The sequence below is a fragment of the Mangifera indica genome, chromosome 4, assembly GCF_011075055.1.
Source record: "Mangifera indica cultivar Alphonso chromosome 4, CATAS_Mindica_2.1, whole genome shotgun sequence".
NCBI lineage: Eukaryota > Viridiplantae > Streptophyta > Magnoliopsida > Sapindales > Anacardiaceae > Mangifera > Mangifera indica.
Genome location: NC_058140.1, coordinates 12,688,255 through 12,710,435, shown reverse-complemented (window position 1 = coordinate 12,710,435; position 22,181 = coordinate 12,688,255). Strand labels below are relative to the sequence as shown.

At 35.2% G+C, this 22,181-nt stretch overlaps 4 protein-coding genes across 10 annotated transcripts; 1 reads left to right on the top strand and 3 right to left on the bottom strand.

Moving 5' to 3' along the window:
* Nucleotides 1–2,495: 2,495 nt before the first annotated feature.
* On the bottom strand, nt 2,496–4,259 carry LOC123214051 (proline-rich protein 4). The gene is made up of 2 exons (XM_044633748.1): nt 4,008–4,259; nt 2,496–3,776 (listed from the first exon to the last, which is right to left on the bottom strand). Exons 1-2 carry the CDS (start codon nt 4,177–4,179, stop codon nt 2,797–2,799), a joined length of 1,152 nt encoding a protein of 383 aa, XP_044489683.1. The 5' UTR covers nt 4,180–4,259; the 3' UTR covers nt 2,496–2,796.
* Nucleotides 4,260–7,610: 3,351 nt separating this feature from the next.
* On the bottom strand, nt 7,611–11,097 carry LOC123214050 (translocon-associated protein subunit alpha-like). The gene is made up of 8 exons (XM_044633747.1): nt 10,894–11,097; nt 10,232–10,390; nt 10,084–10,134; nt 9,778–9,866; nt 8,877–8,954; nt 8,550–8,753; nt 8,266–8,337; nt 7,611–8,038 (listed from the first exon to the last, which is right to left on the bottom strand). Exons 1-8 carry the CDS (start codon nt 10,952–10,954, stop codon nt 7,988–7,990), a joined length of 765 nt encoding a protein of 254 aa, XP_044489682.1. The 5' UTR covers nt 10,955–11,097; the 3' UTR covers nt 7,611–7,987.
* Nucleotides 11,098–12,269: 1,172 nt separating this feature from the next.
* On the bottom strand, nt 12,270–15,928 carry LOC123212916 (protein XAP5 CIRCADIAN TIMEKEEPER-like). Of its 3 annotated transcripts, none has more exons than XM_044632156.1 (12): nt 15,697–15,928; nt 15,548–15,613; nt 15,403–15,467; nt 15,189–15,301; nt 14,695–14,773; nt 14,521–14,597; nt 14,375–14,436; nt 14,162–14,293; nt 14,004–14,057; nt 13,268–13,333; nt 12,538–12,628; nt 12,270–12,465 (listed from the first exon to the last, which is right to left on the bottom strand). In XM_044632156.1, exons 1-12 carry the CDS (start codon nt 15,865–15,867, stop codon nt 12,458–12,460), a joined length of 984 nt encoding a protein of 327 aa, XP_044488091.1. In that variant the 5' UTR covers nt 15,868–15,928; the 3' UTR covers nt 12,270–12,457. The 3 variants fall into 3 exon arrangements, with proteins under 3 accessions (XP_044488091.1, XP_044488090.1, XP_044488092.1); XM_044632155.1 differs by having other exon boundaries at nt 12,554–12,628; XM_044632157.1 differs by having other exon boundaries at nt 12,597–12,628.
* Nucleotides 15,929–17,800: 1,872 nt separating this feature from the next.
* On the top strand, nt 17,801–20,444 carry LOC123214906 (transcription factor bHLH121-like). 5 transcript variants are annotated; one of them, XM_044634931.1, is made up of 6 exons: nt 17,801–18,035; nt 18,133–18,248; nt 18,650–18,777; nt 18,864–19,343; nt 19,415–19,588; nt 20,026–20,444. In XM_044634931.1, the coding sequence occupies exons 1-5, from the start codon at nt 17,905–17,907 to the stop codon at nt 19,583–19,585; spliced, it is 1,026 nt and encodes a 341-aa protein (XP_044490866.1). In that variant the 5' UTR covers nt 17,801–17,904; the 3' UTR covers nt 19,586–19,588; nt 20,026–20,444. The 5 variants fall into 5 exon arrangements, with proteins under 5 accessions (XP_044490866.1, XP_044490865.1, XP_044490864.1 ...); XM_044634930.1 differs by having other exon boundaries at nt 17,803–18,035; nt 18,127–18,248; nt 19,415–19,599; nt 20,026–20,399; XM_044634929.1 differs by having other exon boundaries at nt 17,804–18,035; nt 18,127–18,248; nt 20,031–20,399.
* Nucleotides 20,445–22,181: the final 1,737 nt, after the last annotated feature.

The following is a 22,181-nucleotide window of genomic DNA, read 5'->3' as shown; positions in this document are numbered from 1 at the left end:
TCTGATGGGTGGTTTGGGTCATTTGGGTGAACCCGCAACTGTGTATCAGATGCTAGGTTTATTCCAGAGGCCTAATTAACAGGCTTACCCGAAGTGTCTGGTTACAAGCCCAAGGCCACTAATCCTTACAAAGGAGAGTACGACCTTTGACTGAAACAACACTTACAATCTCTAAAGAGCTGAGAGTTTAATTTTAGGGAAAATATTAGTTTTAAAATCAAAATAAAAATATCACCTCATCGTAATTACTTTATTTTTCTTTTCATTTCTTCGTCTTCCTTGTTATGAAACAGCTGGGGAGCCGACGTAATTGGAAGAATCGGACAATCTCATTTATATCTCCCATGAAAACAGCTAGGATTGTTTTAATTATCATGAGGATTGATTTATTTTCAAATCGTCTTAGAGGAGAGCATTTTTCAAAGCACACAGGGCACATGTAATGTCTGTTGGTGTTTAGTCTCAATCCTTTGTGCGACAGACTGTTGTTTAATTAGTTTCAATCAGCTTTTAACAGCCGCATTTCTTGATGATGAAACTACACCGTTTTTATTTAATCCCATGGATGGAGCATGGATAGTGACATGTAACTTCTGATAATAATAACACTATTATTTCATGCAGTATTTTTGTTTCTGCATTCACCAACCCAGCTGCCTGGAGAATTCAGAATCACGGTGGCTTAAATATTATAATTACTGAACCTTAATCAAGACAGATAATTAGTTAGTTTTAGTTTAGGCCAAAAGACTTTTTCCCACCCAAGGTTTGCTCTATCTTTAAACTCTAACTCTCAAATTTTTAAAGACAAAACTGTTATTTCATTATTAATATAAAAAAATATAATTTTATCTCATTTACTCAGATTTTGAAAAGTAATTTTATCTCAATCTCAACCTTTTTAATTTTGAAAAGTAATTATTTTCTTCTTTTCTTAGTGATTTTTTTTTACTCCCTCTCTTACTATTATCATTATCTCTGGTTACTCTTTTTTCTCACTCTAAACCTTTATTGATGCAATCTCTCTAGAGATTCGGCCTAGTCCGATGATCTTGCTTCTTGTTTGAAGCAAACGCATTTGAAGATCAGTCTCCAAAGAGGGCTTCGGCGCAGAAAAGCCAGAGAGACAGAGACGCGTTGATTCACAAAGAAAGATTGTAGATATGTCGAAGATCAGCCAAGATCCATCTCTGAAGACAGAGACGCATTGATTCATACGACGAAGCCGGCTGAATCACCAACCCAGCTGCGATATTTTTGCATGCAATGACAACAATACTATTGTTGCATGCAATATTTTTGTTGCTGCATTCACCAACGCAGCTGCCTGCAGATTTCAGAATCATGGTGGCTTAAATATTATGTGCCGAGATCGATAATCCTGATTAGTTATAATTACTTAACCTTAATGAAGTCAGATTATTAATTAGTTTTAATATATTCAAGAAAACCTTCATTAACAGAAACCCAGAAGTATAAATTGAGAGGGAGCGATATTCACTCTCATTATATACCATTCAGTACACAGTGATACATATAGTTCAACAGTCTGGTTTATTGTATACGTATATGTTATATATAAAGAAGCTGCATTAATTAATGTGTTTCAGTTTTTTCTCAGAAGATGTATTTCTTGCAACAAGGGCCAACAAGTTCCTGTGAACCCTATCAATTGAGGACCTTCCACTCATAAATGCCTGTTTGATAATGTTTTACTCTCCGGAATTGACTTATCAACTCTGATAGGCGATCACTATAACATGATTTGGTTTCAGTGAAGATTATTATTATTCATTTCTCTTACCGAGGTTTTCCTTTTTGTTAATAGGGAAATTGCCAATATATAGAATAGATAGATAGGGATTTAAACCTAAATCTTTTTTTTTTTAAATGAAAGTTTTAGTATTTTACTAGTGTTACTAAGATTGAGGTCATTTACAGAGATAAATTTGCCTTCGGACAAATGACATTTCCCACAAACTTGTGCAAACAAATTATATGCTCACCTTTAACTTTTTTGCTTCTCATTTTTTTCAGTTCAAAATCTTCACCATGTCTTAGTAGCCTCTTCCGCGGATAAACCCAAATCCATTATGTTGGAAAACACCTAAGGGGAGAGACAAGACCTTGGCTGGCAAATCGGAATGAGTCTGGAAGTCGGAAAATTGGGACTCGTGTTGCCAGCAGTGTTGTAATTTGACTCCATGTATAAGTTATTGTTTGTGCTATTAAGATTGTGAAAAAATGACAATGGTGGTGTGACATAAAATAAACTAGAACGTGTCTCTCCTAGCCACCAAAGTTCGAGATTAGAAGATTAGAAACCCTTTGTGTTGTTGAAGATTAGAAGATTATTTGTGGTGGTTTATCGGTTTGAGGAAGTTAGTGGTGGGGGTGGTCACAGGAAGAGATTGCAGTGAAGTTGAAATGGAACGTTTGAGTGGTGGTAAAAAATATTTTATATATATGAAAAAACAAGCAGGGGAGAAAGTAAATGTGCCAACTTACTGATCCAGAAGTAAAATATAAGAAATATTACAAAGATTTTAGTCGACATACAACAAACTTCATTTCACAAACAAATTGAAACCCATCAACAGTCTTTCTTTCCAACGTTTTTCTTTATTTTTTTGTCATTTTGTAGGGCCTTCCTCTCTATCTCGAAGAAGACTTATTGCACTTAATAAAGTTCACGCTAAGCATATAACATCAATAATAAATAGAAGCAATATGCACTCTACATACACCTGCTGGAAGTTGGATAAACAATGTATAGTAGTGCATGCCATTATTGGTCTAATTAGAATGAGGAGAAAGCGGTGGGAGGGGTGGCCATTTGCCGAACTTGTCCTTTGGTGGGAGCTTGGGCAAAGGAGGAAGCTTAGGGAATGGCGGGCAAGGCTTCTTTTTCAATGGTGGGATCTTTGGAAGTGGAGGGAGGGGCTTAACAAAGATCGGTGGCTTTGGTGGGAGTGGTGGCTTGGGAGGCTTGGGAGGGAGAGGCTTCTTCACTACCGGCGGTTTTGGTGGGAGTGGTGGCTTGGGAGGCTTAGGAGGGAGAGGCTTCTTCACTACCGGCGGTTTTGGTGGGACTGGTGGCTTGGGAGGCTTGGGAGGGAGAGGCTTCTTCACTACCGGCGGTTTTGGTGGGACTGGTGGCTTGGGAGGCTTGGGAGGGAGAGGCTTCTTCACTACCGGCGGTTTTGGTGGGACTGGTGGCTTGGGAGGCTTGGGAGGCTTGGGAGGCTTGGGAGGGAGAGGCTCCTTCACTAGCGGCGGTTTTGGTGGGAGTGGCGGGAGTGGCGGGAGTGGTGGCAGTGGTGGCAGTGGTGGCAGTGGTGGCTTGGGAGGGAGAGGATTCTTGAATAGAGGCGGTTTTGGCGGCAGTGGCGGCAGTGGCGGCAGTGGCGGCTTGGGAGGGAAGTTCCACAGCGGCACTTCATATTTGGGCAGTCGCGGGAACTTGTAATGAGGCCACAAGAAGGCTGAGGGACAAGTAACTGGCGAAAACTTGAGTTTTCCGGGCAACCCAAACGTCTGTTTACCGTTTGTTTCGCTCTTAAACACAATCTTGGAAGACTCCAAGCCGTCATGGGCGGGGCAAAGAGCGTTTGATGCGCTGTGAAGCTGCGCGTAGCATTCTTCTTTAAGCTTCCCATCTTCAACAATGTCTTCAGGAAGGAAGACTGTAAACTTTCCTTCTTCATCCAGCTCGCCGGATCCTCTGGTTTTAAAGACTCCATTCGCCGGCTTACAATCTATAGTTACACGAAGCCCTGCACATGCAAAAAGTACAAGAAAGAAAAGAAGTTCTCCATTAATGATTGCAACCTAAAACGTAAAGAAACCTGAAAATTTTTTCGAATGGTTGTTTAATTAATGCACATTACTATTTCCATATCCTGCAATGCATTTAAGACCTAAAAGATCTAATTGAGAGAAACATAGACAAGTAAAAATATACATTGTTTAAGATTTTAACATTAGAAATTTTTTGGGTTTTATACCCGAAACAGTCTGGCTTGTTTTTAAGTTAGTCCGAGTGCAATCTGCACATTCTCCAATTCCAACTACTTCAAATGCAGTTGTCTTCTGACTGCCATGGCAGAAAGTGATGGCAAAAAACAACAACAGGAAGAAGCACAGAAGGGCTTCTCGGTAAGCGGAGAGGATCCGCATGGGGAACCGAGAAGAGACGAAAGAAACAGAAACAGCTTATGATGCAGCTGAATGATGAGAAGGCAGGCAAGTGAAGGGGAGATTAAATAATGGAGGGAGAAGAAGAAAGAGAGGCAGTCACCGACAGGAGGGAGTTAAATGCCTCACATGGCAGAGGTTCGGGAGCGTTGGAGATGATTTAATAGAAATGAGCATCATTCAGCAAACGCCATTATCTTCATTCAATTGCCTCTCAACTAAACAAACTGCATTCGGCTCAAACATAAATTTGTTTTACGTGAAACAGATTCTTCATCATGCAAATCAATGTCTAATTTCCATATAAGAAAAAAAACAGTGAGAATGATATCAACTTGGAAAGAACCAACCTCTCTCCAAAGAAAATATTTTCTATACGAGAGAATATAAATTTAAATTTATTTTAATAATATATTAAAATTAAATTCTTAAATTCATTTAATTTAATAATTATACAATTTTATTATAAGATCGCGTATATATATATATATAAACAAAGTAACTATGATTTGATATAAAGTGCAGAAGATACCTAGTAACTTGTACCATTGATAAGAAAGATTCACAAGAATTCTAATAGTGCCCAGAAAACTATGCCATTGCAGAAACATAATTCAGGTAGGACCTAAGTGATATTGACCCTTTTAACAATCAGGCCATTATCAGGTCAATTTTAATTAATGCTACAAAATTAGGTGAAAATGAAATTAGTGTCCTAAGCATGAAAATCCCCAATTACTAAGACAAGTGATGTTGATGATTCTAAGTCTAATTCAAGATTTGGTGACCTTAAATACTTTTCCAAATGCCGGAAAGCAACACAGCCCATGACATAGAAAATGCCACTTTTGTAAGAAAATTAATCAAATGCAAATAAATTAAAAGAAAAACCAAAGTTGTTTGCATGTTGATATTAAAGTTTATTACTTACATTATCTTGTTTAGTTTGTCAATAATAAAATATTACAGTAATCTTTCATTACTAATATTGATATAACTGATAATATAGGTGATAATTTGATTCTTATTTTTACCTTAGATACTAAAAAGATTAACAAGATTATCTTGATTTTATTATAATTATATTCTTATTTATTAATTTTTAAAAAAAATAATCTTATTTTTAATTAATATAATAAGTAATATAAAAAATACTTTATAATAATTATACCAAACGTATTTAAATAAAACAATTTATTAATATTTTTTTATTATCTTTTATCAAACATAATAATTATTTATATTATTAAATTTTATTAAATATAATAATTATTTATATTTAATAATAACTTATATTTAAAATAATTTTTAAATTTTAATAATAGATTCATACTCAAATCGAATGTCATAAGTCATTTCCCTGTTCATATAACTAATTTGTGGTGGGCACTTTATTTTCAATCAATCAAATCAAAGGCATTAATGGGAGAACCTAATTTTGTGTGAGATTTTTGGTATGAGCAGCTTCAGGTTGATTATACCTTAGTAATATAATACTAGATGTATAATCAAGAAATCATCAGCCTACCTTCTCACCCTATTAATGACAGGCTCTACAATAAAAAAAAAAAAAGAAGGATTAAGCTTATAATTAGGTCTTCATAGGTCATATAATTTGACTACTGCTCTGCTGGTCTTATGCTATGCCTTTACGTAACTGTGAAATGAAACTATTTTAGGACGCTATTAAATGCATGGATGGCGATTATTCAAATAGAATGAAGAGAATGCCAACTGCATGGGGTACGAAGACAGCAAGACGTGGCCCCTAAATAGCATTATTACATTCGTTAAATTAAATGGCCGTAACTGGGCGATGAAAACAAGGGAAAATAAATTTCTAATTTAGCCATACATTTTGACTTGCATTGCTGATGTTACTGGCGATGGACTGACTGTTTACGCTAACCAAAAGTAATTTGAGTGTCAAAAAGCGTGATGAAAACAAAAGCTTCGATTCTTTCAACTCTAATAGGAGGAGAATTTTTTAATAAAAATGACAAAAATGATTGAGATGGAAAAGGAAAATATTTCCGTAATAAGAGGTAAAGAAATATATATTCTTTTTCTGTCTTGGCCTCACATTATTCCCAGTCTCATTGCTTTTTTTTTTTTTTATTGTAATAACTTTATTTAAAATATTAATATATTTTTTTAATTTTAAAATATTTATATTTTTTAATTTATTTATATTTTTTTATTATACATATTATTATTTGTGATATTTAAAATAATAAATTAATTTTAATTTTTGTTAATTTTATTATTAATATATTTATATTGTGTTTAAAGAATATTGAAAATAGATTTTTTTTCATAAGCACAAAATCAAGAAGAAGATTTTTCCTACAAATAAGAGACAAAAAATTTTTATCATTCTTATAATGAAAATGGACCAAAGATTAAAATTGACATCTTCTTCAAGAACAAGAATAGAGGATAAGATATTTAACCCCATTGTCATCTCTAGCTACTCCTAGGTCAAGATCCTCTCTTTTGTTCCTAGATGAAAGGGTAGAAAGATTTGGGTCGAGGATTTGAGGTAAGGGTGGTACCACTACATATCTTCATGAATCTAACCCAAGCAAATCAGATCCAATTCATTATTGAGAAACCCAAGTTTCATCTTTTTTATAGTAAAATTACCTCGTTGCGTAAATAAATTTCCAATTCCCATATCTGTGCTTTATGAAAGTGACATAAACCAACTCCGAAAAAGACGTTGACTGAAAAGGATTAGCCATATTGCCAAAGTTGGGTAGCTGCAAGAATTTATTCTTCAATGGAAGAACTAGTAGGGCTGGATTCGAGCCGAGTCAAGCTCGGCTCGCAGCCAGCTCAAGCTCGATTTGGTTTATTTATGGGCTGCTAGAGTTCGATTCGAACTCAACTCGAGCCAAACTCGGCTCGACTTGAGTTCAGCTCGTTTTCCGCTCGACTCATTTTCGGCTCGACTCGACTCGTTTTTCATATCAAAACGACATCGTTTTGTATATATATGGATCAAAATGACGTCATTTTGTATAAAAAATTTAAAAAAAAAATCTACCTAACCAGTTCGAGTTAGATCGAGCCGTGCTCTGCTCGGCTCGTTTCGGGCTGGAACCGAGCCGAGCCGAGCTCGAGCTCGAACTGACTCGGCTCAAGTCCAGCCCTAAGAACTAGTACAACAGAATGGCATGGAACCGAGCCGAGCAGAGCTCGAGCTCGAACTGACTCGGCTCAAGTCCAGCCCTAAGAACTAGTACAACAGAATGGCATCTCACAACAGTTCACAAACTACCACCATTACTACACACGAGATATTCAGTAAGGCAGACAAACAAGAAGTTTCTCATAACCAATTCTTGCAATAAATGAAGCACATGCCATATTGCTATTACCCATAAAAAAAGGGTGAAGGACAGGGGATAGATAGTAAAAAGAGATGCCTTATTCAAATAAATAAGAAACAAAAAGATGCAAATTCATCCGTGCAAGTGAAAAAGTGAAAATAAAAAAGCATGTGATCTAAAACAGATTCTTCAAATGCAAGAAAACTGTGTTCTCCCTACTCAAATTAGAGTTAGTCTCCCTTCAAAAAGACTCTACTTTTTAGCATCTCCAAGAAAATAAATATCTAAAATTTTCTAACACATGCTACAACAGCAAGGCAAGTCTATTCTGGCCTAAATTTCCAAAATTACTTGAACCTATAAACTCTTAAACTTTCAAAGTGCCTAGTGTGAGTTACAAGAGTCCACACTTCTCCAGAGTGCCTCATGCAGCTGAACTTGACAACGTCCTTTGTCTACTTCTTCTTCTTTGTTTTGCTGGATTGCGACCGAGTATAAGCAGTTCCCTGAAATGGGCATAAAACAAAAACATCAAAAACCGATGTTTGTTGATCTCTAAGATAAACTTGATGTACATGAATGACATGATCCATTTGAGACCAAAATCTCTAAACATCACTTGGCCACTCCTTTTCCCAGGGGAAGGGAGGGAAACTGTTAATTAAAGACAGCATAAAAAAAACACATCAACAAATAGAGAGAAAAGTTGAGCGGTAATAGATAAACTACACACCTGAAGCCATTCATCCATTGAGGCATCCGTAGCTCTTGTTCCAACTTCCACCTTTGGAACTTTCTTGGTTTTCTAAACCAAAATAAGAACAACAATGTCAGAATCATTGCACCAAAAAAAGCAAAAAAGAATCTAAAAACAAAAAAGATATATACCACATCAGAATATTCACTCTACAATAGTAAACATTTTATATCAAGATAAAGTTTACATTCTCAGAGAGGTATATATTAGGGGAAAAAAGACTAAATTAAGATAGTAAATAAGAATTGGCAAATAAATACCTTGGATAATTGTTTTACTTGACCCTGGATCCATAAACCAGCAAAGACAAGAAGTGCAGCCGCAAGGCTGAAAAGAAACACGGATTCAACACTGACGAAACCACCAGACTCCACGACTTCAATGGTACCATTATAGAAGGTAGTGGCATATGGATGCTGGTCTATCTCATAAAAGATGGAGCCCACAAGATCAAAAGTTCCAGGCTGCAAAAGGAACGAAAAATAGGTAAGCTTAAAATTCTTTTTTTTCAGTCAAATTCGAGGGATTTCAAAGACCGCAGAAATTTAATTTAAGAAACATAATAAACTTCCACACTAATTTATTACCTGCAAGTACTTGCTGACAGCAAAAATGTATGGGAAAGTAGCCTGAGCTGAAGCTGGGACAGATGCATTATTGAAGGCCTACAGTGGAGCACCAAAAAAACACTCTGGATAAGAAAATAATAAAGTAAAAATAACTGCAACAGAAGAACCAAACCCATTATACTGGGGAAAATTATGAAAGAATAAAAAGAAAATAGGTGAACGGCAGCTATAATAAAAGCATACAGGCAAGTTAAGAAGCCAAAAAGATGCATTGATGGTTTTTTAGAACTAAACTATCACTAAAACTTTGTTGGCTGGGGGGACAGAAAATGACAATGATAGCTTAATAACATGATTTCCAACAGGAGAAGAAAGGATTAATCCTAACACAAAACCATTTGCTTGATTAAACTATTGATAGGAACAAATCTATAATTAAACACTATTGAAAGCATAACCTTGCTTGATATACCATCATAAAGGAACAAAACACTAATAAAAATCACTACAAGCTGTAAATGCACAAAACAAAAGAATAATACAGTGAAATGATTAAACCAAAGGAATCTGCCAACCACTCAACAGCCTTATTATACAAAAAACACACTATTCTTGTCAACTATAAAGAACAAACAAAACTCAAAAACACACAAAAACCTAGGGAAAAGAGATTCGCTGCAATCCATAGAACTCATAAGGAATTGAAATGAAACAGATCATAATAGAATATCAACCGAATATTAATTGACTGATATTTAGACTAACACACCAAATATTACAGCATAAAAACACTTTAACCATTCTAAAGAGCTCCACTAAGACTAACACAGCAATTAATTTAGAAATCACAATTATTAGCTAATCTGGGAAAGATGCGCATTCAAATTACGATTATAAATTTAAGCAAACCTGAAATTACCTGTGAAGTCAGATTCTGAACCAGCAGTTTATGATCAAAAGGCAGATGAATACTAGCCTGAATGGCAATCACATTGATGGCTGACTCCACTGTAATTCCAAACAGAGAGCCCATTAAACTAAGCTCCACACATTTCTTTAAAAACAGGAAAAAAAAATTGAAAATTGAAATGTGGACCAATTGACATGCTACACAACAAGAAAACATGTTCACTTTGGAAAAAGAACCAAAAACGACACAATAAAGCATATCATTACTTTTCACTTCAAAATGCACCAATAACAATACCAAAATTGATCAAATTACCATCATTTTTCATCCCAACAAGAAGTTCTGTCTCTTCTCCAGCCGTCACCACTGCAGTGCAAGAAACAGAAACCACATTGAACTCTCTCAAAATACTTTCCATATCATAAAAGATAAATCACTTTGCAACCATTGATAAATTTCTCACATCGTGCGCTATTCTTAGGGAAAATGCAAATGGTGTCAACTCCTGGAGCTGGGCCAAAACTGCTATCAACAGATTCTGGGGCATCTTCACCAACAATCCCAAGATCACCCCCTTCAACAGTCTCCACAGCTTCCTCTGAATCCGACTGACACCAAGCCACTAATCCAGGAAAACAACAATCAATTCACAAGCGTATTAATCACATTAACAATTCAACTTCAGATCAAAATTCAGCGCAACATCAAATAAAGTCTTAAGATATGATAACCAATTCAGCACCGAATGCATGCACTATTCTGAAAACGATTTATTAAAAATCTCTTTAGTGTCCGTTGAATACTCTTTTTAGCTTTTGAAACGCGAAAAAAAAAAAAAAAAAAAAAAAAAAAAAGGTATCAATTTGACTCAATATCAAAAAGGCCATGCAAGTCATGTCCGTCTCAGCAAGCAATAAAAAATAAAAAAACAGAAGGCTCTATAATAAAATCGCAAGAATTATATCACAATTCGAACGGATCCAAAAATCGTACAAAAAACGAAGCATGCAAGCGCAGAAAATTGAAGCTAATGAACTAACGAGATTATTAATATATAATTGACAGATGAAAAACGTATTGACTCATGTACATGTGCAGATCTAGATCTGGATATAAGAAGGGAACCTTGGAAGAGAGGTGAGGCGAGGAGGAGGAGAGCGAGGAAGAGAACCCTAAAATTCTTCATCGAGATGTTCTTGACGACGCCGCAGCGGCTGAAGATGATCACTGGGGAAGACCAAGATTTTGTAGTTGGGCTTTCTCCTCAGGTCAACAGTACAATTTCTGAAGATGCTACATGGCTACTTATCGGTTTACCGCGTGTGGGTAGACCGTACGACACCGTTTCCATAGTTGAATTTTCTTTGCCTTTAAATTAGAATAGAAATAAAGCCAAAGGACTAATTCCCACCCAAAGAATCATATTTTCTTAGATATCCCCCTTTTTTAATTATAAAAATCTCTTACACCTATTTATGAGAGATTAAAGTTAACGAAACTCTAACTATTTAAAATTTTATCTCTTTCTACCTCTTTTAAACTAAATTTTAAAAGGTAATAATTTTCTCTTTGAGTATTTTTTCATTATTCGACAATATCACCTTTCTCTTTTTTTGATAGTCGCTCCCTCACCATCTCTCCCTCCAATTGACAGCCTTAAACCCATCGAAAAGACGATGTTTTGTTAGAGAAGATGAACAACCTCATCTTTCCGACAAAACTAGAAGTTTTTTTCGATGTCAATAAATATCAACTAAGTTTCCAAATGAGAAAAGTCTTACCACCCGAGCAGGAGGAGGTGTTAAGAGATATTCATTGTTGGAGATCTAGAAACTAAACCCTACGAGGAAAATTTTATTTTTTAAAACTTGAATTAGAAAAAAACTTTTAATTTAAAAAAAAAAAATAAATTTTAATTTATTTTTAATATTACAAATAAAAAAACGATTCTACCTTTAAAATTATTAATTTTAACCACCTATAACTAGATATTTAAGATTTTGATAGCTAAGCCTACAAATAAAAACAAGGTAATTACGTTCACAAAGCTGAAAAAAATCATGACATCGAAGGCTTACAATACCTGCGGCATAGCATAGTGCATGCCTCTATGGGCTCTTTTTAATATAGTTAATTTTAAATAATTCATCGAGGAGAAATTTTCTTTTATAGAAAAAAAATGTTTTTTTGGGTAAAATATTAATGACCATTAAATTTGAATCCCATTAACTTCTAACAGAGCAGTTTAACAAGTTATACAGTTATATGCAACTCCCGATCCAATGTCCTCTGCGAAATTACACCTAAATACACCCATCAATTTGATAGCAAAATGATTACAGAACTTTGGGCAATAAATGCAATCCAAATCAAATTGGTAGAACTAGAAAACAAAGGCTAAGCTGATCAAACATTATGCTCGTCCAAATTAAGTAGATTGAGACCACATTTAATTTGATCATAGACAATAGCAAAAGCGTTTACTCCTGTTAGATTTAGACTTGAGTATAAAAATATTGGACTAGGAATTTGTTATAAAATAATAGTAGGAAAAACAACTGTGAACTTCATACTTGGGTCCCAAATCTAATAGCATGAGCATACAAATCAAAATTATACAGAACTTATATGCTTGCCTATCACTAATTAATCCCCGTGGATGGTGTACCGCTCCCATTTCTTAGTGGGATCATATATCTGCATAAAAAGAGAGAACAAAAAATTTAAAAAAAAAAAAGCATCTATCAGGAATGATCTAAACGACTTTACCGAAGAGAGAAGTTATCTCCCATCTAGAAGCAGGGAAGATATGCTTGTTCTTTTCGTACCAGTGCCTCTCCACGACTTTCCCAGCATGAGACTGTTCAAAGATTTGAGAAAGTAAACATTAGAGTAATTTGAGGCACAAAAATCTCAGGTAGGAATGTGAATTCATGTACAACCGAAAATCCTAGATAGAAACTACAACCTACTTGCACTCTTCTTCACATTCAACTTATAACCAAACTCCATATTTTATCAAATCTTGATTCGCCTGATCAGGTCTTAATTCATTATAAAACAATATGATTCAGATCTATTGACACTGGCAATATTTGAAAGCATGCTCTAATTTCATAGGAAGGGAATTAGTCAAACTTCTGGAGGTAACTGGTTGAAAGGGAAGCATTAACATAGATCAAGGTTGAAGAGAAATTCTAAGTCAGGTCAAAGCTTCTCTTGATAAGGTAATCACAAAACCATTGGCTTGGCTAGGCTAATGAACAATCCAGTATTGCTGGGATGCCAAGCAATTTATTTATGTATAATAACCACAATGTTACAGAACGCTATCTAATGTGTTGCAACAACTTGATTTAGTCAAAGCAATTATTGCATTGTGTTAAATTTAGCCAAAATGACATGCTTTTTGATTTTCAGTTATCACAAGAATTAGAAAAAAACAGTTAGTATCTTACACGTTTACAAGATTAAATAGATAACTGGTCAAGAAATGTACCTCATCCTTTTCTATTGTTGCATCAGCAATTGTTCGTACATCCTCATGCACGTCAAAATGGAAAAGCTGTGTCAAATAAATAGTGAGCACATAATTATGAGTATAACTCTAATTCATATCCCAACAGAGGGGGAATAAAGAATATTGTTATCTTTTAATAGAAGAATTGTCAGAGGAGAGAGAACTTAATATACGTAACAATCAAAAAAATAATCCATTATTTCATTGAATAAGAACAGGTTCTTGATCATTTACAGAAGAATGTGTTTTGCTAGACCAATAGTAATATGCAAGAAGAGACACGCTAACTAGCAAATTAGTTTCAAAAACAAGAAACTGAAACATGTTAAATTGTAATCAGCATCAAGTTCTACATATCTTATCAAGTGGAGAAACAATGATAAATTTCAAAACCAGCAAAGGCTTTTTGTCAACCGATATAGAGAAAAATCCAAATCAGGCCAAAGTGGAAATGGGTCAACCAGTCTATACAGATAAGGATTCCCCCAGGGGTAAGGATAAATCAGACCCTGAGCAATAGATCATTTAGACAATGCAGATACTTAAAAAGTTTCCTGAGTTAATTTTATCATTCTTGGGATACCCAAAACATTAACAAAGCAACAAATCTCTCCACTTTTCCTTAGCTTGGCAATTAGATGTAAGAACAATCAAATCACCAGCAATATTACATTGTACCCGACACAGCCCAAACAATTAAAGAGTTGAGCATTACCGGTCCACTTTTGCCCCTTGCCTTGTTGACAATAAGCTCATAGAAACTGTGTTGCTGAAAACCCAAATCATGAAAGAAGAGATGTAAAAATTAGTTAACTTGAAATTAAGATAGCCAGGCAGCCCTGTGATTAAAACTTATTTTATAATATATCTCACATGAGGAATTATAAGATCTTCTTTGACATATAGCAAATTCTCCACTGACGTTGTTCGGATTTCTCGAAACTCAGGTGCAAGCTGCTGTTGAACAGCTCGAAGAAATTCTCCAATTGTATCCCCCTTTTGCACCTATGCAATTTATACATGAACCTCAGCTTAAACAAAAAGAGAACAGATCAATCAAACACAAGTCCTACAACTTTTGCTAACCTGGATCACTCGTCTATGGCCAGCTCCATCCCAGTAACTGTAAGTAATTTGAAGGGGTTCATCTGAAACAAATATAAACTTGGTTCAGAAACTTGTTTCTCCCACGTCTACATATTTAACAAAATAGGGTTAGAATACAAGATTACTTTGAATTTTCCCCTGCTCCTGAAGCCACTGTTTCCGCAGCCTTTCACGCTCAGCTTGCTCCTCTGCCTCCCGCTCACTGAAAGAGCATCCTCAGCATCCCTAAGACAATATGTTAGACCCAAGTCCCCACACACTTTGAAACACCGGAACACATAGTAAGAGAGAAATCACACCTGTCAGGTAAAAAGCTAGTCTCTACTGTTGGATCTTTTCCAAATTTTCCATGCCCAAGCTTCCTGGTTTCAAATCTATCTGCAGAAATTATAAACAGAGTATTATTGGTAGTAAATTGAGTAGAAATTATCAAGGCCAACAAGAAAGCCAGGACTTTAAGATAAAACAAAATCGAGCAAAACATCATAGAGAAAGCATATCTCTTGCATGCAAGATAGAACAATATAACTAAATTTCCCTTTCTCCAAATTGATCAAATGTTCTGGATGTCAAACAATCATTCTCGACAAGTTAAATGACCATATACAACAACTTGCTTAATCCAGCAACCAAATTTGCCGGATAAGATAAAAGTCAGAGATTCACTTATCCATCTTTAGTTAAACCATATTTGTATTAATGGCTTAGTAAAATCCAATTGTAAAATCTACAAATACCTTACTTGTAATATACCACTACTTCAAGACTTTGAAACATCTTCACAAATACTCACTTTTTTCACCATTCTCCTCTTCACTATCACTCTCGATATCCTCTGCAAAAGATAATCGAGAATTTCCCCTAATCTTCCGCTTTTTACGTTTTTGCAATTGCAATTCCTCCTCTCTACAATACGGTAAAAAAATTATAAATAAATAAAAGGGTAATAAAGATGAAAGAACAGAAAGGAAAAATTCCAAGAAAAAAAAACAAAAAAATTAACTCACTCTTGTTGCAGTTTTTGAAGCTTCTCCTTCTCTTCCTCTTCGATTTTATTCCGAATATTGACCCTCTATATGAACATAGAGAAAATTAATACCTCCAACAAAATACGACAGTTCAATCAAATTATAAAAGATCAAAATTCATTACCTTCTCAACATATTGTTCTCTGGTGACTAAACCAACAGTTTCCTTCTTAAATGCTGTTTCAAGAATCTGGAATAAGAAAGTAAAATCAACAACAATAAACACACGATAATTGAAGAAACCCTAGAAGAAGATTTTAATTGAACACGGACCTCAGAAGTACTTGACCCGAACTGAAGGAGACCGGGTTGGCCCTTGGCCGAGGCGGACTTAGTTTTAAGCTCTTGGATTTTGCGTCGCTCGGCTTCTCTTTGCTTCTCGAGCCGTCGGATCCTCACCGCGTCTTGGGCCGTACCCACGTACCCGTCTCCCATACCAGACATTTTCTTCGGTTTCTCTGTTTTCTCGTCTCTCAAAGTTTCAAGCAAGAAAACCTTCACTTTGCCTATAAAAATGAAGTGCCACCGCCAGATAAAAAATCCGGTATTTATATGGGCCGGGCTAACCCAATGGGCCTATAACATGATTTTAATTAATAATAACCTTATTTAATTCTCACGAATAAAATTACAATTACACGCAAAATTATAAAATATTAAACGCCCGATTATTTAAAAAATTAGTCAATTAGCTTTTAAATGATTCGGCTAACTAATCACCTCAACGTTGCCACCTTCACACTCACAAGCAAAAACAATATGAAATGGAGTGAGTGAAACAGCACTAAGTATACAGGAGTATTAATTCCATTGATTATAAATCTCAATTTTTACCTTTCGTATTTATTTTCTCACATTCCTAGGGTCCATCTCTACTATTTATCGGATAACATAAAATACGTTACATGTAAGTTATTCATTCTAATGGTGAAAGTATTTTTCCTCTGTCATATCTTTTTGTCGATCAATTTGAGATAAGACAAGGATATCACAACTCATGGTATGCCTGAATTTGTCCCAACATTTTTTAGTGGACGTCATTCCACAGACTATTTCTCTCATGACAACTCTACGTGGAGGGTGTATACGATCAAGGGCAGAGGACTATTTTTCATTCAAGTTTTAGTTCAAATTCAAAATCATACTTACAACAGTTGAAAATCTCAAACTTTTACTAATGACTCAACTTCTGTTAATTTTTTCAAATAAAAGTGAAGGTAAGATGGTATTTTACTATTTATATTAAAAAAATATAAAATTTCTTACTTTTTCTTTTTAGGTTTTAAAAATTAAAAATTTTATCATTGTTTAAAATTTTCAAATTTTAAAAAATAATATTTTTACCCCCAAACTTAGAGTTTTCATATTTTTTAATCTGTAGTCACCCTCATAACTTTCAAAAATAATAGTTTTATCCATACTCTTCAACTTCAGTTCCTGACATCAAATTTGATGTTTTTTTTGGCCTCCTCCTTCTCTTGAGTTGACTGATATGTCCTCTCAATGGGCACAACACCTCTATCATGGGTTCGTGATAACCCTTTAAAATTTATAATGAGTTAGTTATGTCACCTATGATAGACATGTCACATCACCCTACTCTTAGAAAATCATGATACTTCATATCCTCGATTATATATCACCTATGATAGATATGTCATATCACCCTACTCTCGAAAAATCATGATACTTCATACCCTCAGGTATTGTTATCATTGAAAAAAAAACTCAATAAAGGGCAACTAACTATTTTCCAACCAAAGTTTGATGAAATGTCATATTTTCACCAGGTAAGTTAAAAAAAAAAAATCAATTTTTCATTTATCTATCAAAATAAACTATTAATTTTGATAACCAAATAGTAAAAATTATTATATTTACTCTATATATTTTAAAAATATAATGCAATTTCAATCATTTATAATATGACATTTGCTTTCCTTATTTATTTTGTGTTGTTGGGTGTAATTGTTAATTTTAAAACTATTAAAAAATATTAAAATTTTAAAATCTTAAAAACACCCTTAAACTTTTTCCAAATTTCAAAAAAACCTACCGGTAATATGTTCAAAAATTATAATTTATCTTTAGATATATGATTATACACAATGACACCTTTATCTAAATTTGTATTAATAATTATTTTTAATTAAAATTAATATATATAATTATTCAATAAAATTTTAAGTGTAAAGTGCTGTTTAGTCTGTGGTTTTTTTATTTTCATTTCAGTAATTTAAAAAAAAAAAAAAACCTAAATTTGTTACAAAATCTAACGGATGATGAGAAATTGGCTTTTTCAAACTGAATGGGTAAAATATATTTCATCTAACCTTGGGTGGGAATTGGTCATTTGGCCCTCGGAAAAATAGGCATAAAACGACGTCTCGTAGCATCAAGATAAGCTTCGTAGTCAATGGTGCTCTTGACAAAATTCTGTTAGCACCACTTGGCCAAAGCCAAATTTCACCGTCGCCAACCATGGGCCATCATCAGCTAAAAAACGAAGCCGCCCTTATTCAATCAATGGCGGCGCCAAATCCTGCCCTCGTAGAGTTTCGTCAGCCTCCTGATCCGCGAGTACCTGCCACTCGCCCCCAACCTAAATCCAGGTTTAATTTTGTGCTGTTAAATTGATTGATTGATTGGTTGCTCCTCTAGCTAATTATTACTTATACAGATTTTGGTATTGCCCTTTTATAGTCAAAGGCCTGATGGTGACGTTAAGGATTGCGTAGCTGCGAGAAAAATTCAGAAGGCTGATCGCGAGAAGTTAAGGAGGGATCGGCTTAATGAACATTTTACGGAATTGGGGAACACTTTAGGTGAAATTGAATGTTTTTAATGATATTTTGCTAGTATTTTTTTTATTTTTGAAAATATTCGATTAATGTTTTACCTTAGAATGGTATTGCATAATTTCATTCGATTATGGTTTTGGGTGTTTACAGAGTACCTTTTTAATATGTCTTCGGTGCTAGCTAAATAGTGTGTTTAACTGGTGAAACTTGTTCGGGTGAAGGTTAAAAAATCTAGTAATCTAGTTTATCTGATTCTGTTAAACAGTTAGTTTGGCTAGATATATTGAAAGGTTCTATATAGTAATACCAAGTAATGCCAAGTGTGTTGCGGAGTATGATTCTCTTTGAGTGCATGATTCTGGAACCTTTTCCATGTTTAGATGACATATTGATTTCCAGTTTTTATGTGACTTTATGAAATATAGATCCTGATAGGCCCAAAAACGATAAAGCAACCATTCTTGCTGATACAATTCAGTTGTTAAAGGATCTAACATCTCAAGTTGATAAACTCAAAGCTGAGCATGCGACACTGACAGAAGAATCCCGTGAGGTGGTCTTTTAATTTCTTTTACTCTTTAGGTAGTGTTGAGATTTGAAATCCCCTTTAATGAGGTACTTCTTTTTGTTGAAGAGCAGTTGACACAGGAGAAAAATGATCTTAGAGAAGAGAAGGCGTCTCTCAGATCTGATACTGAGAATCTTACTACTCAGTATCAGCAGAGACTCATGGCCATGGTCCCATGGGCTACTATGGATCATTCAGTTGTCATGGCCCCACCTTCATATCCATTCCCGATGCCAATGCCAATGCCTCCAAGGCCGATTCCCTTGCATCCATCTATGCAACCATATCCCATCTTTGGAAATCAGAATCCTGGGGTCATTGCTAACCCCTGTTCAACTTTTGTACCATATATGACTCCTAATGCCATGGTTGAACAACAGTCAGCACAATATGTATCTCCAGCTGTGCAGCCAGGCAGTCGGTCTCATGTGTCAGGTAAACAAGATTCTGGAAGCAAATCATTTGGGGAGAGCAAGGTTGAGAAAAATGAGGATTCTAATGATGTCATGACTGACCTTGAGTTGAAAACTCCTGGATCGACTATCGAACAGGTCAGTTGATACCTCGGGAACTCTTTACAGATAATTCCTAGATTGAACAGTTGATTGATTTTTTTTTCTAGGAATTGTCATCTGGACAAAGAAAATCCAAGAAGTCTATAAGGAAGGAGAGTAACATTACAGATGGGAGTTCTTCAAGTAGGTGTTCTTCATCTCGGAGCTTGCAGGATAGCTCATCCAATAGCATAGTTGGTGGCAGAAAGCCTGATGACTCAGAAGCGGCAAAAAGTTAAAAAGTGCGAGAAGAGTCAGTTATTTTAGCCAGCTTTCTTTATATGTAGCATTTGTGTTAAGAAAGATTAAATCATGTAATTATGGGGATGTGATTTAGGAATTAATGGGATATAATTACCTGTAATCATCAGGATATGATTTAAGAATTAAAGGAATATGATTAGGGTCATCTATCCTCTTTTGTCTGTTAGGTTCCTGATTTTCTGTCAGAGAAATCTGGTGCTTAATTTCCACGCAGATCCATCTATATATTGTTTTCCTCTTCATTGAAATTAGATGAAAAAGAGTGAACATTTTCTTTTAGTCTCTTGTTTCAATTTGTTTTTTCCTTATTAGTTATCTGTAGGGTGTGTATGTTTTGAATATTCGTGATTCAATGTACTGGATCATTTTTGTATCTATTGACTTGTCTTTAAACCGGATCACTTAAAATGTGCAGTGCAGAAAGCTTTTGCTATCATGGCAGTTCCGAGATTGAGTTTTGGTGGGCATCTCCAATTCTCACTTTGTGAAGGCTGTATGGATCGTGTATGAGGCTCATTGTCTGCTTTTTCTTGTTGAGGAACATGCCTTCAATGGACTTCAATGCTAATGTAAGTGAAAGCTTGTTGTTGTAAGGAAGAAACTGACAGCAGTTTTAGCTTGTTCTTGGCTAAAGAATAAATATCAGAGTAGGAAATTTTCTATTGTTTGATTGGACAAACACTTAGACTATAGGATAATATGTTCATAGTTTTGTATTATGTTAACAAATTAGGTTTGTAGTTCTAGTTGTAAATTTTAGTAATAATATTTATTCAACTGTAACTCTTATGTTGGGTGTTTTGATCAATCAATAACTTTGTATTGCATGGTAAATATCTAAGAGCAACTGAGTGTTATATATCTCTAGGGGTTGACCGAGGACAATGCTTGACTACTAACTTCTTTTCTTTAAAGATAAATCTATTGCACTGCTGCTTGGAGAAATATGGTAACTGTTCTTGTCTCTCATTTATGACACATCATAGTTTAGAGCATGAGGTATTTTTAACCAAAGTTGCCAGTTTCTTGTTGTCTAGTCTCTGTGATATACTTGTTTGAATTTATGGAAGCTTTGATCCCCTGGCCTAGATTAAGTATCAAACATTGAAATGTAGAATGCAGAGATTTGTCACGAGTAGGGTTGTCAATTAGATTTCAAGAAAGGCAACAAGTGGTGACAAGACACTTTAGAACATCTACAGGAGTTGAATGTAGAAAAAGACTTAGCAGTGACTTTAAATGGATTATTTGTGATATTAAAATTTCCAATAATAGCTACTTATAAGCTACAAATGTCTTAAATGCCGGCAAGGATTGCAATGAATCTACTAGATTTGAAGCTCCTTTTCTGCGGTTGGCATGTGCCTAATTCAAGGCCGTATGACTATTCTCATAGGCTGTTTGCTTCACGTACACACCTGTGAACGCTAAAAGTCAGAACAGAGAAAAGATGGACAGTGAACTGTGAGAGTGCATAAATGTGTTGGAAAGTAGCTGTTTATTGATGTCCCTTGAGGCTGTACAATTGGTATGTAAATATCTAGATATTTACATTAAATATTTTTTCATAGAAATATCCTCCAGCACTCGCTGCATTGCACTCCTCTTGGGTTGTCACTTGGCTGCACTTGTGGGTTGACTACTGCAAACTGAAATCTGCCCAAGGATTGAAATGTGTTGAGAATAACTCTTGGGTGCATATGAGAATAGCGGGGTGTGAAACTCTCCCCCATCTAATACCTGATGGCCTCATCTAACTACTGCGGGCTTTTGTAGAAGTCGTCAATCTTTGACAGGATCTACCATAAAACGCTCAGACGCCCACCTTACTGTCCAGCGGCCCTTTTTTTTTATATCAAAGAACTTCTTCTGATGTCTTGGGTGTGACCCTTCCCTCGATATGGACCTTGATAATTTCCTTTCTCAAACTGCCCCGTCTCAGCACAAATAAGCGCTCTCCCTAGGTGACACGCATCTCATCGCTAAGTCAAAATCGTCAAGTCTTCGCCTGATTTGCTAGTTCACACAAACTGTTGGCTTGTTACCAAATTTTTCTATCCCAAATACTTTTGGGTTGCGTATATCATATCTGTGATACTGTGTTTGACAGATTTAATCAGTTTATCCTAGTTTTGGAAGAAGTAATTACGTCGTTTTGGTTGATTTTTTATCCTTAGCACTGCAAGAAAACAAAACAAAAGTGCAATCTGATCTCATTTTCTCAATCGTTTCTACCATTTTCCTTTTGATTTCTAGATCCAAGACCACTGCATTGCCGTATTTTGCCATCACCACTTTGCTCACACACCTGAACTTGCTCGCGTTTGAAGGAAGGTCTGCAGATTTTGACCCAACATAAAGCTTTGACCCGTCGCTGCTTCTGAGTTCTGTCCCTGAGACTGGACTAATAGAATTGCAAATAAATTTTCCCATATAGCAATCCATCATTCATTAGGTAGGTACCTACTGATCAAATCAAGTGGCTAATGCTGGTTATCAAGTTAGGTTTATCTAATAATCAGATGACTGGGACCCTGTGGTAAATTTCTCTAATGATTATGAGAATTTTGA

Excerpts from the sequence above, each read along its gene's own strand:
- LOC123214051 (XM_044633748.1), bottom strand. The coding sequence starts at position 4,179 with ATGCGGATCCTCTCCGCTTACCGAGAAGCCCTTCTGTGCTTCTTCCTG. Across the intron at positions 3,777-4,007 it reads AACAAGCCAGACTGTTTCGG|GGCTTCGTGTAACTATAGAT; the intron begins GTATAAAACCCA and ends TTGCATGTGCAG.
- LOC123214050 (XM_044633747.1), bottom strand. The coding sequence starts at position 10,954 with ATGAAGAATTTTAGGGTTCTCTTCCTCGCTCTCCTCCTCCTCGCCTCA. Across the intron at positions 10,391-10,893 it reads CGCCTCACCTCTCTTCCAAG|TGGCTTGGTGTCAGTCGGAT; the intron begins GTTCCCTTCTTA and ends TTCCTGGATTAG. Across the intron at positions 8,754-8,876 it reads CTGTCAGCAAGTACTTGCAG|CCTGGAACTTTTGATCTTGT; the intron begins GTAATAAATTAG and ends TTCCTTTTGCAG.
- LOC123212916 (XM_044632155.1), bottom strand. The coding sequence starts at position 15,867 with ATGTCTGGTATGGGAGACGGGTACGTGGGTACGGCCCAAGACGCGGTG. Across the intron at positions 14,437-14,520 it reads GGAGCAGGGGAAAATTCAAA|ATGAACCCCTTCAAATTACT; the intron begins GTAATCTTGTAT and ends TATTTGTTTCAG. Across the intron at positions 14,058-14,161 it reads AAGATCTTATAATTCCTCAT|CAACACAGTTTCTATGAGCT; the intron begins GTGAGATATATT and ends TTGGGTTTTCAG.
- LOC123214906 (XM_044634927.1), top strand. The coding sequence starts at position 17,905 with ATGGGCCATCATCAGCTAAAAAACGAAGCCGCCCTTATTCAATCAATG. Across the intron at positions 18,778-18,863 it reads TGACAGAAGAATCCCGTGAG|TTGACACAGGAGAAAAATGA; the intron begins GTGGTCTTTTAA and ends GTTGAAGAGCAG. Across the intron at positions 19,344-19,414 it reads CTGGATCGACTATCGAACAG|GAATTGTCATCTGGACAAAG; the intron begins GTCAGTTGATAC and ends TTTTTTTTCTAG.